The 19,662-nt window shown below is 33.7% G+C and overlaps 2 protein-coding genes across 2 annotated transcripts; both read left to right on the top strand.

Moving 5' to 3' along the window:
- Positions 1 to 1,554: 1,554 nt before the first annotated feature.
- On the top strand, positions 1,555 to 3,286 carry LOC139810450 (KIF-binding protein-like). The gene is made up of 2 exons (XM_071774002.1): positions 1,555 to 1,649; positions 1,727 to 3,286. Exons 1-2 carry the CDS (start codon positions 1,595 to 1,597, stop codon positions 3,229 to 3,231), a joined length of 1,560 nt encoding a protein of 519 aa, XP_071630103.1. The 5' UTR covers positions 1,555 to 1,594; the 3' UTR covers positions 3,232 to 3,286.
- Positions 3,287 to 13,307: 10,021 nt separating this feature from the next.
- Positions 13,308 to 19,442, top strand: LOC139809544 (protein LLP homolog). Its single transcript, XM_071772483.1, has 5 exons — positions 13,308 to 13,742; positions 13,876 to 14,160; positions 15,273 to 15,546; positions 18,476 to 18,787; positions 19,066 to 19,442. Exons 4-5 carry the CDS (start codon positions 18,628 to 18,630, stop codon positions 19,338 to 19,340), a joined length of 435 nt encoding a protein of 144 aa, XP_071628584.1. The 5' UTR covers positions 13,308 to 13,742; positions 13,876 to 14,160; positions 15,273 to 15,546; positions 18,476 to 18,627; the 3' UTR covers positions 19,341 to 19,442.
- Positions 19,443 to 19,662: the final 220 nt, after the last annotated feature.

The following is a 19,662-nucleotide window of genomic DNA, read 5'->3' as shown; positions in this document are numbered from 1 at the left end:
GTATATATTGATATTTATAATGCGATAATAATTCACGCATTCTTAGCAAAAAGTCCCTGTCTTGTCGACGAATGTTAACAAATCCCCGAAAGCATTTCGATGCAAAAATTGACATGCATTGCGGTGTTGCGATTTATTTTTTTTAAGCAGAAGAAGTTTAAAATTGACTAATCAGGTTGGCGGAAAGTTCGCATATGGAACGTATCTAAAGTTATAGACGTTTTCGGATCAAACGCGTATTATCTTATTATTCGTGCATCGTGACTTGAAATCGCATGTAGGCTGCGTTCGGGGAGCGTGCTATTAGCGCTATTGCATCATTCTATCTTTATCGCTCATCAAGGCTGGATTCGGGGAGCGCGCTATTAGCGCTATTTGCTTATTCTATCCTTGTTTTATACCTGCTGAGCGATAAAGACAAAATGATTCAATAGCGCTAATAGCGCGCTCCCCGAACGCAGCCCAAGTGTAAAACAAAGATAGAATAAGCAAATAGCGCTAACAACGCGCTCCCCGAACGCAAGAGTAGTGGAATGATATAAGGTAAGTGTACCAATGATATAAGGTAAGTGTACCAATGCCAGGGCACTTACAACCTATGTCTGGACAACTTTATCATTTTGGTTTTTAAATAACTACAACGCAAATTAAAATCAAAGATAAAAATATAATACAAAAAAAATATTTGTATCTTTGATTCTTTGATTTTATTTCGCGTTATAACTTATTTAAATAAAATGATAAAAATGTCCAGACATAAATACGTGTCCCAGCATTGCTATATTTATCTTAAGTATTTTACGCGCAGACTTTTACGCGTAACAAAGAACGTAGGATTAAGAAAATAAATAAATTAAATTAAATAGTTAAATTTAATAGTGTTACTACTGTATCCATGTGTAGAAAGATATTATCGAAACTCGATATCTGCAGGCAACTTCATTGTGCCACGTCATTGGCCACGCAAATATTGAACAATCTGATTGGTCGAAAACTTTAAACATTTATCATTTGTAGTATTTATCATTATGTATATATATGTATATGTATGCGTATATGTATGTAAATACATTTATCATTATGTAACACATAAAAATTAAAACAATCGAGATGTTTGGTTATAAAAATTTTCATTTGTAGATGTGTTTCGAGAATTCCCCATTTAACATAAAACTTGCGTAATTTTTGTTTTAATATTAACATAAAGTTAAATTGTTAGATTTTATAATAAAAAAGATGTTTATTCCAATGAGCTCTTTTGAAAAACCATACTCGACAAATAAATAAATAAATTTGACACCTTAGGTCATTGGGTGAGATTTATGCCTCTTTCGGAAAACTTGTCTATGCTCAACGTCACAATTCGATATCCTATAGGAGAACGCGCTAGAGACCCTACATAAAGAGAAATTTTATTCCTATAAAATATACATTTTCATTGGATATCGGAAATGTAAACTAATTTTGTGTATAGCACGTGTATGTGGAAATCCCCCATCCAGGATTAGAGAACGTTTGATAAACTTGCAAGTCAGAATACAACAAGTTTATAAATTTATACTAAAAATTTTCTTTATATTAATATTGAGCAATAATGTTCGCGTACTTCAAACAAGTAATAGAAGAAAAACTAGCAAGTCTTCAACTCGGTAACGTATACAAATAATTTAGGTAAATAAATGTCCATGTAATGATTTCTAACCATTAATTCTTATTGTTTATACAGAAACGGTACCGGCCGAATCCGCTACAAGTATGAATATTAGTAAGAAATTTTTGGGAGTTCTACAATTGTCGTTTGAAGTAAAGTACATGGATAAAGACACTAAACTTGCTAAGAAGAGAAACAAAATAAAAGCGTTACAGGAGAGGATGAATGTGTTGTATCATAATGTCAATGTTTTAAAGGACCAAAATTTTGATGATCGTGTTGCTTTAGCGACAGCTTATTACAACATTGGCTTAGAATATGTTACATCTACGGATATAGACGATTTAGAAACTGCTCTAGACTGTCTTTCAAGTTGTTTGGAACTGTTAAAAGGAAAAATGTTTGACCGTAAAGCTATATTGACATCTATAGGTGCACTGAACGAATTGCATTCAATTTCTGAGAAATTTGAGAAAAAGAAAGATAATGAATTCTTGAATACAGCAATGTTACTATATCACACGTACACAAATAAGGATAATTATCCTGATCCCATCCACGTAGCAAATCTTGTTGGAATTAAAGAAAAAGAATCGAATCCTAAAATTATCTTGAACAGTTTGCATCATACAACTTTACAGGACTTAGGACGTCAATATCTCATTAGGTCGCAAGATAAGCGCGAATTTGTAATATACACGCATTCATTATTAAACAACCAAATGGTAGAAATGATATATGGCAAAACAAAATATGACGACAAATGTCTTTATATAGCTTTAACTTTATTTGATCTGTCTAGATACTTTCTAGCAAACGATCTGTTCACTGAAGCTAAAAGTCGCATTGCTATTGGAGATTATGTAATAGATAGATTTGTTGAAAATTTGTCGGCAGAGAAAAAAGCTTCTCTTAATTTGAATAAAAGTTTTAATAATGCCTTTGCCATTAGTGCTAGATCATGGGGTTTCTATGGAGTTTCTCTTTTACGTTTCTGGATGAAAAAATTTTCACAGAATAAAGAAAAATCTTCTGAAATACAAGATGAAATGTCAAAATTAGAGACAAAATCTAAGGAGTCAAATTTAATGATTTCTGACCTACTAGAAGAAGAATTGAAACATATAACTAGTATGATCACAGAAACATGTATATTGAATCTTGCTGATGCCAAATCGGTTTTCATAAAAACTGTGAGAGAACTTGAAGCAGCGAAGGAATATTTTACTGCAGACACTGACATCGAAAATTATGCGAAGATAACACTTAAAATTTCGGATACATACAAATATTTTGCAGGTTTTGAAGAACGAAGAGATGAACAAATAAAATTACACAAACGACGAGTAGAGTGTTTAGAGGACGCTCGTAAAAAATTTCGCACAACAATTGAGAATGATAGAGAATTACAAATCTACAAACGCATTTGGTACGAAATGGTGACTTCATGTTCCACGGTTATGGATTTAATGGTCGAGGAAACATATTATGACGAATCATTTAAAGAGCTGTCAATGAATGCTAATCAATATGCGAAAATGATTGCGGAAAATATTGATCTTTATTTAAATGCTGTTTAGATTTTTTTTAATATTAGGCCTTTCTAAGATTTGTACGTTTCTCGTTATTTATGACTTTATGTTGGTGAATATTATTTAAATGCATTCCGCGTTAACGTATATGAGTCATATAAGAAACATGATTTAAAAAATATGTTTTATTAATTATTTGTATTTTTATCTAGGAATAAATAATTCTTGAATAAGTCATGTTCCTTATAATATTTTCATATAATAAATGTATATGTGTATAAAAATATCATTCTTACATTTATTATACTCTTGTGCATTTTTATAATTAACAATATATTACGATAACTGACAATAATATACAATCATATATAAGATTATATATTATATATATTAGGTAAATTTATATATAAAAATATTTTTATTATAGAAATTACATAATAGATTATTATAAGTAGTATAATTATAAGTATAATTATAAGTAGTATAATTTATATATGTATATTTATATAATCTTAAATAACACAAATTATTTAAATATATAATCTCATATATGTATAAACAGACAAATTGTAAGAATTATCAATGCTCGTAGAACTGTATAAAAAAATATTAAGCAAAGAATTGGAATTTTTAAGTAATTTACTTTATTTGTTTATTAAGCGATTTAAAGAAAAATATATTTTTTATAAATCCAAATGTATTTGAGTGAACTTTAAGTGTATATTAATATACCTTCTCCAAGAGGCGTGTTTAATTCCAAAGTAAAGTGTTGCTTGTAACTTGAAAGACTTGTCTTGCTCTGATAGTGTTAAATGTTACGTGATTGCAACCGCTGTGACATTTGCAACAGCTCTGGTCAGAAACCCGTTTCCTTTTAAACAATTTGTCTAGCTGCTGACAAAAATTATGCAAACTTCAATATCAATTTAAATAGTTACAACCAAGAAACGGAAATTTGAACGTATATGTTATGCAATACAGAATGTATAATCAAAACTTTCTCAAACGCATGCAGACAATCGGCCGAATATTAATATAGTGGCTTTGAGATACATTAATAAAAAATTTTTTAATTCTCTCACTGCTCGGTAGAAAGTTTTATCTGCTTACTTTGTGTTTTACATACATTCCTCTACTTCCTTTCCTATGTTCCTTCTTACTTTCCTCTATCGACTAAAAATTGAAATTTATTTTAATAATATTAACAATGAATAATATTAATAATGATATTACAATAATATTACAATTAACATTATTGCAAACGCCGCATATTTTAAAAATTGTAACCGTTGCACGCTCAACGAATTATTATTAGATGAGCTTTATTAAGTCGCGGAGCGACGAGGGTGCGTGTGAAGAGACCCACTTGCACGCACACACCTGCATATACCTGGAGAATACAATATTACTTGTAGAACTTAGAATCCTATCTGTTTTCCTAATTGGAATGGTGGTTAATGTTGAATTTGTCTCTACTGGAAAAGTAACACGAGTGTCTTAAGTATCTATCATTTGAAATATTTGTAACTGCAGATTCTACAAAAAACGAAAATTGCCATTAACGATTTGGCATGGTATTGCCGAAAGAGAATTGACCGGTTAGTGTTACAAAATTGGTTCGGTTCTCTTTCGCTGTTCACATTTTATGGATAAAATATTATTATTTAGAAAAAAAATAAAACGGACAAATGATTCGTGATCGATTTATTTGAATTGTCGATACTGAAGCTCTGCCGTATTCATAGTCAGAATATAAATATTAGGTAATTTCAAAGAAAGTTTGTAATTATAAAGGTATAAAGGTTGCATAGATTGCTGTTGAAGTTATCGTCTTTTATTTTTTTTTTTAAAGCTTGTCCTCTAAGATTTTAAAATACCTTTTTAGAAAAAGGCATAAAAACAAATAACGAGAATAAAAAGATTTATATCAAGCGTTGTTTAAAAATAGCATAAAGAATAAAATACAATGTACGCAATCTGCTGCCGACGTTATACCCTCTTTTCTTTCAAGGCACTTCGCGCACAAGTGAAATACGTACAGTTTTTATGTGCCAGCCTTCAAAAACGAATTTATTATATAAAAAAGCATCAATGTATTTAAATTTATTTAAGGACATTGCATCAATATCGCAACAATAGAGTTTACGGATATTTTGCTTTGCAAGATAATGAACACGAATAACGTCATAACGGACAGCAATAAAACAAAAATGTTAAACATTATATATGAAATTTCATCGATCTCGTCGGCGAAAGCTTTTCACAACGAAATAGTAGCAAAAACGTAATCAATTAAAAATTTCATTTTAAATCACATCAGACAGTTTTAAATATATTAAAGTCTTAAATATTAAATAATAAATAAATAATAATAATAATAAATATAATTATATATTTTTTATTATTGTATTATTATATTATTATTATATTAATTGTTTATTATTATATTATTATTTTTATTTTGTCTACAACCTTTTAAATTATCAAATTATATCCCCTTGTCCCTGCCTACCCAAATTTCTACCTACCCGCATTTCAGTATATTTTATAGTCCTATTATACTTATCCATTTTCCTACCTACCCGTGTTACAACCTAATACAACAAATCTTTTTTTATGATCGTAACACGATTTATAAGTAGCCTGATTTGCAAATTAATCCAGCGGAATATTTGAAACGGGGTATACTTCTCAAGTGTTAAAACCCACAATTTCCACATTTTCCACATCATAACATGATCACTTGAGATGTGGAAAATGTGGAAATTGAGGGTTTTAACACGCGCGCGATTGAAATTTAATTAGGGTCTTTCCGATCTCGCACATATGCGAGAAAATATAGAGAAACTAGCCCTACTTTGGACTAATAAACAAATAGATATATCAAACCACTTTGTACGTTACCTTATGTACATATTTCATCAATGTGGTCAATGCTGACCACTTATCAAACTTATCTTATCGTATCCAGTCTTCTTTTTTTAGGCCAGATTGGACCTACCTTTTCTTGATTGTAGGTATTTCGACTATATAGAAATTAATAAAAAGGAAAGAAACTTTTTCTACTGTCGGATTATTATCATCGTCGACAAATAACATTACGTTCGATTTGAATTATATATGTAAACATCGATCGTATCGAAAAATCCATGACAACAAGAAATTAATTTAAAATAAAATATTAATCTATAAAAATTGATACAGCAATGATCAAAAAGAATTTCGCACTAATTCCGTTATCTGCTTGAGAATATTAATTGACCGTTTCTTTTGTGACCCGTTCTTTTAATTAGGAATTATAATCATCAAGTATAGAAAAAAATTTACTTTATGTTATATAAATATTGAATTCGTAATGTAGGCAAAATTAAAAAATTAATAACGGAAAATTTCTCGAAAAATGCAAAAACCGACCGCAAAAATACGAAGATGCGTGATTGTGCATGTTTTTCATGCGGTTCGCATCTTGAAAGTGTGTCAAGTAAGATATAGAAAATAAATGACGTAAGAGATCTAAAAAAATAAATTAAAATCTTACGTCATGTATTACTTGACTGGCATAAAATCAATTTCTCAATCAAAAATAGATGGATAGGCTACAAAAAATTAGGGTAAAATCGATGCTTTGTTAAAATAAATTTAAAATAACCATTATCACATTTTCTATATTCTATGAAATAAATTGCATAATAAGGCCAAAATATTTCTTATCCCTCTTATTTATGCTTATATTTATGCCGACTGGCATTTTTTAAATATATCTATATATTGCTTCTTTGCATCAATTTATATAATATTTAATCTTGATGGATAAATATGTAGAAAAGGAATGGATGAATATATGTATAAATAACAGACATCCTAATAACTAATTAATAATTTTGACCTATCTGTAACAGATATTTTTTTTTTATGACACCTAACACAATATTTTATTTATTCTCTTTTATTCAAGAAAAATAATATCATAAAAATAATTTTTTAGAAAAAATCTAAATAAAAATTTTGTATCTTAATAATCACTACTAAATTAATTGTGATAGTAATATTGTTTTACTTCTTATTTCTCGGTGCTAAAATATATATTAACAGTAGAATTGACTAATGTAACAAAATTTCGAAAATCTATTCTGTATATTACATTAATTCAAATTCGCGAAATAAAATTCTAATATAATTTGATATAAAATACATATATTTAAAATTGTCATTTATCTAAGATTTAAAATTTTCTTCAACAATGATTTATGTAGAACGCGGCAATTCGTCAATATTACAGCACATGGTCAATATAATTAGATAAACTGTTATGAGCTCTTTGCGAGCTCCGTGCATGCGAAGTGTACGATATTTCCTCAAACCGCTCAAGCACAATCGCACAATAAGTACAATACATCATATAAACAAGTATCACCAAGATTAAATATTTTCCGTAATCAGTTTTAGCCCATCCATTTTAAGGCAACGGATCTACGAGATGTAATATATTTTTATACTATCATTTATTGTTATAATTTGATATGTACCGAGATACATTTACTCTATATTTCATTATAATCGTAGATTTGTTACCTCGATAAAAAAAATTTTTGACTCACCGATCCGATGCGCAACGGGCGGAGTTATTCAGCAACGTAGCTACGATGATACTGTAACATACAAAGATAAAAATAAAATTAAAGAAGCGCTCAAAATAATTAACCTTTCAAAATATGATTCTTATTCGCCTCTATAATTCGTTTTTCAATGTGTGAGATATTTAATAATACAATTATCTATTTCCTCAAAAAGATCTTTACAAAAATAAATTTTTATAAAAATTTGGATAATTTCTCTTGCTCTAATTATTTTTAACTTATCGAAATAAAACAATCTGAATAAATGGAAAAGAATTATTATGCAGATAAGAGATGATACTCACCCCAAGGTTGCTCCACCGAGGCCCGATGTCTCTTTCAGACCTCCACTTCCTCTCAGGGCATCAGGCGTTCTCCTCCTCCTTCTCCTCCTTCTATCACCTTCTCGCTCAGGACACTCGCGAGAAACACTCGCGGATAATAAACTACAATCGCGCGCGGACTAATTATATGAGTAAAAGTCTTTCGCGCGATACTGTACGACACTCCCGTTTAAAAAGCCCATGATAAGAATATTTCGTCAAGTATACCGTAATATTCTTCAAATGGACTTTGAAAGTTTTTTAGTCAGTCCGATTACTTGAACGGCACTCCCGAAGCAAACGCGACGAACCGGCTGCGGTTCGTTTATTCAATTAAATCGGCGGACGGAGGGTACGTTATAGCTTTACTCCGTCTTTAAATTTTTATCCAAGCAGAACGAGAGTTTTGTTTGGGTAACATCCTCGGGGTACTGAGCCTTCCCAACTCGCCAAGCTCGTACCCGTGGGAAGGAAGTAATTTACTGTGTAATATATATTGTACCGCGTTACGTTAATGGCGACGAAATGCTCCAAGATGTCGATAACTTGGCGAATTAAGCGGAAAGACACGAAGTTGCATGGTTAATCAACGATACGCTGAAATGAATTAAATATCGCGCAGTACGTATCGAACTCGTAAATCTCGCGAAACTACATTATTAATATGCATTATTAATTTACACGACGAAGAATCGTGACTGCCGGGGCCGCTAACTTTACGCGACGCGAAATTTATACGAGATTATAAAGCACATTCACGAACGGGCGTTCCGTTCGTTATGAATCACTCGATACGACAATATCACTCGGCCGGCTCGGCCCTCGTTTTCTTTATATACGGAGAGAATCGGATAAATCACACGATCGATAATTCCGGCATTCAAAGCACGACACGAGATAAATGAATGCTACATTCGAGCCCCACGATTATCGTCCGCGAATGTTAAAACGAAACTGCAAATCACAACTGCTTAAATGCCTATATGCGTACGGCACGTACCTTCGCGTCCTTCGCCTCGACGTCTCCGCCTCGAGCAAGCGTCTCCGTTTCCGATTCACACGACACATTCATTCCGACACACACTTGATACACTTGGAAATTGTTGAACGCGTACGGCGCGTACCCGCGTAGTCGATTATTCTGGCGTCCCGCGGAACGAGGAGCAGGAGTGCCAATCGCAGAAACGAGCGCGTTCCGAATAACACACAGCACCCACAGCCGCGGAGCACACTGCTGACTGCGACGGGCGCGCGGAGCACGAACACTTCTCACCTGTGCAAAATCCATCGGGAGAATGATACCCCAGTGTCTAGTGACTTCCGCAGGTAACGGTCCTCCGAGCGTTGACGGAAACAAGCGGTAAGGCCATTCACCGGCAAAAACAATCAGCCGCGCAGCGACTTTGAACGTACGCTGTTTCCAAGTTCAACGATCGCGCCTAGTATGGCGTCTGGTATGTACGCCGCTGCGTCGCGCCGCCGCGCCGGCGGCTCGGAGCGGCCGAACGTGATTGGCCGGATCTGGGGCCTCGACTCGCGATTCGCGAGCCAGGCGTTCGACGTCTCGTCTTATCCGACTGTGCGGCGGCGGGTGCGGCGGCAGTGGCGGCATTCGGCAGCGACGCGCGCAAGCGGCGCAAGTGATACGTGTCATACGTGACGCGTCAACAACCATCAACAACGATCGACCGGTGCGAGGTTGCGAGATGTCGTTGTCGCTCGCGTACTTAATTCTTTTCTCGTGGATGAACGAAAAGAAATTTGGTTACGGAGTATCGCAAAGTGAACGTACGCCGAATATTCCGTTCCTTCTTGTGTCGAGTCCAACGAGTGAGGTGCCGTCGTATGGACGAAGTAAACGCCGAACGCCGTGCTGGACGCCGTAAGTACATATGAACTTCCCGGCTGTGATTTAGCGAGTCTCCTGCAGTGCTCCGTGATCGGTGAGTGAATTTTACACGAGATATAAATGTCTCGAAGCGCGATACATCCGAATCTTTTAATAGAACCGTTGTCCCGCGTGTCGCAGCGAAACGATAACCTTGAAATTCACGTCTCCTGGCCTTCGTTTCAATTTCTACTCTGAATAAGTGAATCGCGCGAGAAGACGCTTTAAATGAATAGCTTGAACCATTCGTTAAACGCGGGAATTAATAATTAATTGAGTGATTGAAAAGAACGATCGCCATCCATTCACGATTCACTATAATAGTCGGACTAAAATTAAGAAAAAAAATCCTAAATTAATTCTACACATAGTAAATCAAATCATTTATAGTTCTTCTTCGTTTTTTTTTTATTCGTTCCGTCCCGCATCATGGACGCGGATGCGAGGTGCTATATAGTGCTACGCTATTATAGGTATCACCGAGATAAGCCAACGACCAATGACCATCGCTTATCGATCATTTTAGTCGCTCATTGCGAAAATGCGTCCTACGACTGAATAACGATAGCTTATACTACCTACAGAAATAATTTTTGCGGGACGACGCGACGTTCTGATTCATCTTTCTTCGTCGAACTATAATAGAAGTATGCGTAAATGTCTAGACGAGACAGTTTTACTTACGCATCAAGAAACGTTATATAAGAAATATTACGATAATCACGATATTTGCGAATAATGTAACTAATTATTTTTATTACGATAATCACGATATTCGCGAATAATGTAACTAATTATTTTTTAGTAATATTTCTTATTTTTACATATATAATCTTGTATATATAAAAATAATATATATATATATGTATTTTAATTAAATTTTTTACTGATCTAATTAATAAAACATTACAACTAACAAAAATGCAAGATGTAATTATAATAAATATACAATTTGGGCAATAGAACAAATTGTTTAATAAATCGTTCTGTAGAAAACGAAAATACATAGCGCTTTAATACACATGTATACGTAATTAAACATTTACTTTATAACGTGAAAGCAATATCATATAATCGTTTGGAGTGTATTATGCATTCTTATTTCCACTCTTCCAGTATTATTATTAATGTCAAAACTGAATCTTCTTTGTTTTAATTTTTTGGAGGAAATGGCCCCTCTCCGATAGGTCTGTTATCGTTTTCAATTTTTCCAGGAACACATTTAGCTTTATATCCCAGGCATACTAAATCACGACAGCATTGTTCGGTGAGCTGGCACTATAATCATAACGATTCGTTAAACAGCAATGTCTTCCGTTATAAATACGTATATTGATTGCGATATTAGAAATTGTGATATTAAGTTATAATTAGTTAAAGTTGCAAAAAATATAATGTGTACACGATTTTCGTAGAGAAGAAATCACAAGCGCACAATTATTATCTTTACTTTTTGTTATTTCTATTATTACTTACATATCCGAGCCAGGGAGAGCATACAGCCTTAGACTCCGTAGAACTTGGAGCAGTCGTTATGCCGTTGATAGCGACTATGACGATTAAAGCGAATACCAAGTACTTCATTGTAATGGAGAAATCTTCTGCAAATGTTTAATAGAAAAAGTAAATCAAGACTGAGTATACTCAGCGTGACACTTGATGAAATTGTGACTATAAGGAGAGGAAAAATGACGTAAGAGCTAAATTATTCTTGCAACGTACAGCGCAAAATGAAAAAAATTATTGTTGTAGTATGTTAAAATATACTAAAGACTCGCATTTTATTACTCTCTAAATCTAAATAAGTGAAAAGTCACTGGAGTGGCATACTTTAGACTGATATGCCACTCCAGTGACTTTCCACTGATTTAGAGAGATACAATGTAATATGTGAAAGCAAATATTTATTTCAATTCGGCAACTGTTAAGCAGTTAATTTTTTTCCTTGATTAAACATAATTTGACACATATGGATTATTTATTAATTACCCAAATAAAAAAAGTTTTCGATATGTTTTACAAGTCTGCTCTATATCGATTACAAACACTATTTTATTGAAAAATGTTTCTATTTTAATGTACGTTGCAAGAATTCTTATAACGTATTTTCTCGCTTCAACGTCAATTCAAGATGAATGATTATAGTGTATCTGAATACATTTAGAGATTAATGACACTCGAATATATATGCGCGATTAACGATATTAATTAAAAGAAGAATGCGCATATTTTTCAATTAGCATACGTATAAAACTGTAAGTAATACTATTAAGTTAGGTACCGAAAATTTTCAAAAGACGCTTATGACTTAAAGAGACTCACTCAACTACAATTATATGACGGACACTCGTAAATTTATAGAGCAATCATCATAATCTTATTTGAGAAATCAAAGCCGATAAACTCCTATCATCAATATGTTTATTTTTTCTGTCTATAGATATCTCGGAAAAGATATGGATCTGATAGTTTACTTAATCTTATTAAACTTATTATATTACCTACGCATAAATATTTTGCGAGTATGAAAAGTTTCTATTAAAATTTATTTAAAAATTAATTATTTTTTAAAAATTCTTTCTTGGGCTGTAAAAACTAAAAATACTAAAAAAATATGTAGTAGTAGTAGTAATAATAATAACAATAATAATAATTTATTTCTGCCTTTTTGCGGGGTACAAAAGGACTCCTTTTACAAAACACTTATCTCTATAGCCCGCCTCTCTTTCTCTCTTTCTCTCTTTCACCTATTCCTTGCGGCCGTACAACTTACCGCTCTCTCTTCCCTTTCTCCACCGCGCTTTTCTTTCTCATACTTTCTCTCTCGTCTTTCCTCGCCGCATATAGGTATATGTACGTTTTTACATTCTACGTTCTTTATAATTACTATTTACTATTTAACAAATTACAGTTTATAATTTACTGGTTCTCCACTTTTTATTACGATTTTCTTTCTCTCCACTCTGTCTTCTTTTCCCTCCGTCCTCTTTGTCCCTCTTATACTTCATATTCCTCCACAGATGTAAAGAATATATTTTTAAATTTTAATTACCGTCTTTATTATAAAAGAATTATTATAAAACGTTTTCAAGACTACAAAATATTATAGATATAATTTGTAAAATAAGATAAAGAATGTAAGAATAAAAATTCAATATTAATAATAGGAATGAATAATAATTGATAGTAATTAATATAAGGTCAAAATTTTTTGAGGAAGTCGTTTATTTTTATTGTAAAATGGAAATTTATACGCCTCATCCATCAAACAGCACAGCAATAATTATAGGACATTATTGCTGTGCTGTTCGATGGATGAGGCGTATAAATAAACAGGCGCTTAAATAAACATGGAATATTTCTCAATAACGACACTTACACACTACCTGACGACTTGAGGCAATATTACTCGGAGGTACCGGAATATAAGGCAAAATGTCCAATGTATTGCAATCATTACATTTTGCCTTATATTCAAGTAACTCCGAGAATGGGCGACGATAATAGTAAAGAGTGGAGAGTGAAGAGGATAAGTGGAAGGTATTAGATGCAAGGAAAAAGGAAGGGAGCAGATTGAGAGTAAAAATGGATGAAGATAAATCACTGGAGACGAGGGTAAGAGAAAGAGAGGAGAAAGGCTGCCGGCTGAAAATCCACGGATTTACCGACGCCTCCGAGCGGGCTTACGCAGTCATCTACTTGCAGACCGAAGACGAAAGCGGAAGAGTAGAGGTAAGGATGGTGGCCGCCAAAATTAAATTCGCTTCTTTAAAACAGGTGACGTTACCTCGGCTCGAGTAATGCACTGCTACGCTTCTCACTCGGCTAGCTGCTCACATTCAGTTTATCCGTACGTGGCAAACAGGGTGAGCGAGATCCAGATCTCGCTGCCGGACGCACTGTGGCACCACATCCCCGGACGAGACAACCCGGCGGATTGTGCCTCTAGAGGACTTTCTCCGCGAGAGCTGCTCGGCCATCCACTCTGGTGGCAAGGGCCATCTTGGCTTCGGGCGGAGTCTGGACTGTGGGGGGCTCCTCCGACGACGATCGAATACCGTCGCGCGATTCTCGGAGGAGCTCTACGGAATTGACAATCGGAACAATTGAAATGCGCATATTTTTCAATTAGCAGCATACGTATAAAACTGTAAGTAATACTATTAAGTTAGATACCGAAAATTTTCAAAAGACGCTTGGGCACTCGTAAATTTATAGAGCAATCATCATAATCTTATTTGAGAAATCAAAGCCGATAACACCAATCGATAAACTCCTATCATCAATATGTTTACTTTTTTCTGTCTATAGATATCTCGGAAAAGATATGGGTCTGATAGTTTACTTAATCTTATTAAACTTACTATATTACCTGCGCAAAAATATTTTGCGAGTATGAAAAGTTTCTATTAAAATTTATTTAAAAATTAATTATTTTTTAAAGATTCTTTCTTGGGCTCTAAATACTAAAAAAATATTCAAAAAATAATTAAAAATGATCGAACCAATGTAAAAAATATGTAGTAGTAGTAGTAGTAGTAGTAGTAGTAATAATAACAATAATAATAATTTATTTCTGCCTTTTTGCGGGCTACAAAAGAACTGCCGCTCCTTTTACAAAACACTTATCTCTATAGCCCGCCTCTCTCTCTCTCTCTCTCTCTCTCTCTCTCTCTCTCTCTCTCTCTCTCTCTCTCTCTCTCTCTCTCTCTCTCTCTCTCTCTCTCTCTCTCTCTCTCTCTCTCTACTTATTGCTTGCGGCCGTACAACTTACCGCTCTCTCTTCCCTTTCTCCACCGCGCTTTTCCTCCTCATACTCTTTTTCTCGTCTTTTCTCGCCGCATATAGGTATATATACGTTTTTACATTCTACGTTCTTTACAATTACTATTTACTATTTAACAAATACAGTTTACAATTTACTGGTTCTCCACTTTTTATTACGATTTTCTTTCTGTCCACTCTGTCCTCTTTTCCCTCCATCTTTTTTGTCCCTTTCATACTTCATATTCCTCCACAGATGTAAAGAATATATTTTAAAATTTTATTATATAATTACCGTTTTTATTATAAAACGTTTTCAAGACTACAAAATATTATAGATATAATTTGTAAAATAAGATGAAAAATGTAAGAAGAAAAATTCAATATTAATAATAGGAATGAATAATAATTATTGATAGTAATTAATATAAGGTCAAAATTTTTTTAGGAAGTCGTTTATTTTTATATATCTTCAATATTTTTTGTTTGTTACACTAGGGAAGCTGACCGCAGCCTATGTCGCATAGTATTATGCTGAAAAATTTGAATGCGGCGAATGCAGCAAGTGCGGTAAATGCGACGACGACGAAAAATTCGAATGCAGCGAATGTGGCGAATGCGAAGTTGGACAAGACTCATCTGTTGCAAAAGTACCTCGATCTATCCCAACCGGAAAATGAGATCCAGGTGCAGTACATCTGGATCGACGGAAGTGGCGAGGAATTATGTAGCAAGATCAAAACTCTGAGCTTCGTGCCGAAACATCCTTCCGGTAAGCGTATTAATAATCTGATAAGTAATTAATACCGGGATAGTTAATTAATTGTTGAAAATTGTCATTGAAAAAATCGTGTCGAGTTTGCTCCGAACGTCGTTTTTCACTTTTGTCACTCCAAAAACATAAAAAATTTTAAAATATGCATGCAAGAACTATTATCGGATTCGTATAGAGCATCAAATTTTCCATTCCCATGGAGGGCCTTTAGAATAGTCCATTTTTACCAAATAAAATTTTATTTAACGGTATAATAGAAAATGTGAAAAATTATATATATGTGTTGTATGTCGGTGAAGTTGGCATATCATTTTCTAGCAGATAAAAAATAAAAGAGAGTTCTTGTCGCAAGCAGTCGACTGATACTTTTTAGCGATGGTTCTGGTAATTTTGCCCAAAAAATCCATTGAAAAAATTATCTGCTAGTTTTTCATAGCATAGAGTGAAATGCCGATGAAATCTCGGAGTTCCGGTTAAAACATTTTTCCAATAGTTCTGAACACACTGAAGCATTTTCTAAAAAGTTCCCGATATTAGCAATGTTATACATGATTTTTTTATAAATTAATACTGCCCGAAAGCCGAGTACTTAAAGAGAATAGAGTGATATGCTGTTGGAAATGTCGGAGTACCGGTTTATCTAAAGTATTTTTTTAATAGTTCTGAGCATACTGAAGCACTTTCTGAAGAGTTCCCGACACTAGCTATATTGCAAGATTTTTTTATAAATTTATATCGCCCAAGCGTCGCGTACTTAGAGAGAATAGAGTGATATGCTGTACGAAATGTCAGAGTCCCGGTTTATGTAAAATATTTCTCAAATAGTTCTGAGCATACTAAAGCATTTTCTAAAGAATTCTCGACACTAGCAATGTTGTATGATTTTTTACTAAATTTAAATCGTCCGAGCGCCGCGTACTTAGAGAGAATAGAGTGATATGCTGTGTAGAATCTAGAATCTCGGAGTTCCGATTTATATGAAATATTTTTCGAAAAGTTCTGAACATACTGAAACATTTTCTAAAAAGTTTCCGGCACCAGCAATATTGTATAATTTTTTAATAAATTAATACCGCCCGAAAGCCGAGTACTTAGAGAGAATAAAGTGATATGCTGTACGAAATGTCAGAGTTCTGGTTTATCATATTAATGTTCTTCAGCTTGAGAAGTAAATCAAAGTGACGTATTATTAATTAAAAGAAAGTAGTACGCGGCGCTCGAGCGATATAAATTTATTAAAAATTTATACAACATTGTTAGTGCAGAGAACTTTTTAGAAAATGCATAAATATGTTCAGAACTATTTGAAAAATATTTTAGATAAACCGGAACTCCAACATTTCGCACAGTATATCACTTTATTCTCTCTAAGAGTACTCGGCTTTCGGGCAGTATTAATTTATAAAAAAATCATACAATATTGCTGGTGCCGGGAACTTTTTAGAAAATGCTCCAGTATGTTCAGAACTATTCGAAAAATGTTTTATATAAACCGGAACTTCGAGATTTCGTTGGCATCTTACTCTATGCTATGGAAAACTAGTAGATAATTTTATCAATTGATTTTTTTTTGCAAAATTACCAGAATTATCGAAAAAGTATCAGAAACTATAGAACTTGACTGTATGCGAGAAAGAGCCTCCGCACAGGACTCTCGTATGATAGCATAGCGTAACGTAACGTGGATCAAGGCATAAGAAATGTATCGATTAGAGCCTCCGCACAAAACTTTCGTATGGTAACGTAACGTAGACCAACGCACAAGAAACGTATTGACGTATAACGCCGTAACCGATACGTTTCTTGTGCATTGACGTTGATCCACGTTTCGTTACACTATGTTACCATACGAAAGTCTTGTGCGGAGACTCTAACTCTCTTTTATTTTTGATCTGCCAGAAAATGATCTGAACGGGAAGTTAGCAGATCATTTTTTTGATCGATTGTTTTTTGGGTAAAATCGCCAGAACTATTACTAAAAAGTGTCAGGATCTATGGAACTTGACTGCATGCGACAAGAAGTCCTTTTTATTTTTGATCTGCTGGAAAATGTATGCCAACTTCACAGACACTGTTATTGTTGTCATTTCAAATTCATGTTTAAACATTTTATTCTTCCCCCATTATAATGTGCTCCAAGAAGATTGTATCGCATTATAATAATAAAGAATGTTCGAGAGTAGAGCAAAATCATGCAAAATTCTGCGTGATTATCATTAAATTAACACTACACGCAGACACCGTGGGCCTTTTAAGGCACAGTCGATTTTTCATTTATAATTCTCACGGGACGCTTGTGTCAGCTCCCCTTCCTAAAAAAAATTTGGTTCCAGCCTATTATGTAAGCATAGAAATCACTTTTTGAAACCTCAAAGCTGATACATGAATTTTTATAGATTTTTTTAACACTTTCAAAGAATCGCCGCTTTCAAAAACTCGCTTTAAATTTAAAAGTCCCAGTAGGGTATCTGGATGAGTGCTTCAAAAACAGTGTCAATTTAATGCACAATCGTGTAAATTACACTCGAAAGAACGTGAGAAGTAGAGAAATTATCGAATGTAAATCATTTTTTAAATGTAAACATAAAAAATTATTTTATAAAGAACTAAATATTTTGAGAACATAATGGCTTAATAATAAGTTTTCCATAACGAACATAGCATATTTTATTCTTTAATTTTTGGTTTTTCGTAGGAAATTGTTTCGAAGCGCATAGGAAATTATTTCGGAAAAGAACCGAAGACTGTGGTTGTAGCATGTTACCCGCTGAAAATATCGTGGACATGGCTACGTATTATAGTTGTTTATTGTTTATTCACGTCCATTTTATGCTCATAGAAGTCATAGAGCCTACCAGTGGTTCCAGGTTCCACTGAAAACGCGGGCATGTCCTACTTTCAGACTTTTCTAACTTTTCTGCTGCAGGTAACAGATGGTAACAGATCTCGAGATCTCAACTAGTTCGCTAGTTCCGCGTCGAGTGGTTCGGGCGCGGTTCCGGGTTCCGCGTGTTTCAAACATAACCTTCAATAACCTCTTTTATTCAACCGCATGTGCACTACGCACAAGTGTGAAAAATGGCTAAATCTCTACGCAGTAAATGGAAAAGGAAATGCAGGGCGATCAAGAGAGAACGTTACGCGGTAAAAGAATTAGACAGACTGAAGAAAACTCTTGGTATTGATGCTAATTCATCGAAGGATGTCGAAATGGCAGACATTAGCGAAATCGCTACTGGTAAGATCCACACTAACTGCATTAATTGTTTAGTAGTTTAGTTAAACCCTTATAATGACTGTTTTAGGGCCAGTTTCACCAACATCGATTAACCGTAACCTTCGATTAAACTCACTCTTCGTCTCTTTCTAAGAGGAACAGTTGGAAAGAGATGAAGAGTGAGTTTAATCGAAGGTTACAGTTAATCGACGTTGGTGAAACTGGCCCTTAATGTTGTATACATATATTATAATGTAACATGATAATGTTTTATATTGTATTATTTTTACAATTAATAGTTGTCAACGCTGAAAAAGTAAAAGAAGATGTGAAGGCTAAGCGGGTCAAAGATGCGGAGCCTCAGGCCGAGACAGGTGAAGAACAGATGGAAGTGGAAGGTGCTAGAGTGTATAATAAGAAAACATTACGGGATCAATATGGCAATTATCCTGCGTGGATGAGCCACAGGAAGATAATGAAGCACAAAAAGGGCAGAGCAAAAACGCAGAAAGCAACCAAGAAGCCAGGCAAGAGACTTACTAGACGACAGAAGAAAGCAAAGGAAGAAAAATAAAATTCTTTAATTGTCGAATCAATTTTTATGTTACTTACTAATTTTTAAATATTATGAATATTGCTTTCTTCTTTTGTAAAAATAAAAAGATTTATGAAAGAATATTTTATTTCTAGAAAAAATTATAAACAAGTATATTCAGTCTAGTATGAATTGATAAGTACAAAATGCCTCTTTGTAATATGTGTAATTTATCCAATGTATGTCTATTCACAGTATTAACTTCAATCAATATTCTAATTTTTTTTTTACCAAATGTTTATCATTAACTGAATGAAACTAGAGATCTCTATATAGTGTCTATTATAAGAAGAACCTTTTT

The sequence above is a fragment of the Temnothorax longispinosus genome, chromosome 3 (genome assembly GCF_030848805.1).
Source record: "Temnothorax longispinosus isolate EJ_2023e chromosome 3, Tlon_JGU_v1, whole genome shotgun sequence".
Lineage (NCBI taxonomy): Eukaryota > Metazoa > Arthropoda > Insecta > Hymenoptera > Formicidae > Temnothorax > Temnothorax longispinosus.
Note: the sequence above shows the minus strand (reverse complement) of the source record. Positions and strands in the feature narration are given on the sequence as shown.

Bases quoted from the DNA above. Each gene is read 5' to 3' on its own strand.
- LOC139810450 (XM_071774002.1), top strand. From the start codon at position 1,595: ATGTTCGCGTACTTCAAACAAGTAATAGAAGAAAAACTAGCAAGTCTT. The intron at 1,650-1,726 runs GTAACGTATACA...TTGTTTATACAG, and splicing joins ACTAGCAAGTCTTCAACTCG to AAACGGTACCGGCCGAATCC.
- LOC139809544 (XM_071772483.1), top strand. From the start codon at position 18,628: ATGGCTAAATCTCTACGCAGTAAATGGAAAAGGAAATGCAGGGCGATC. The intron at 18,788-19,065 runs GTAAGATCCACA...TACAATTAATAG, and splicing joins CATTAGCGAAATCGCTACTG to TTGTCAACGCTGAAAAAGTA.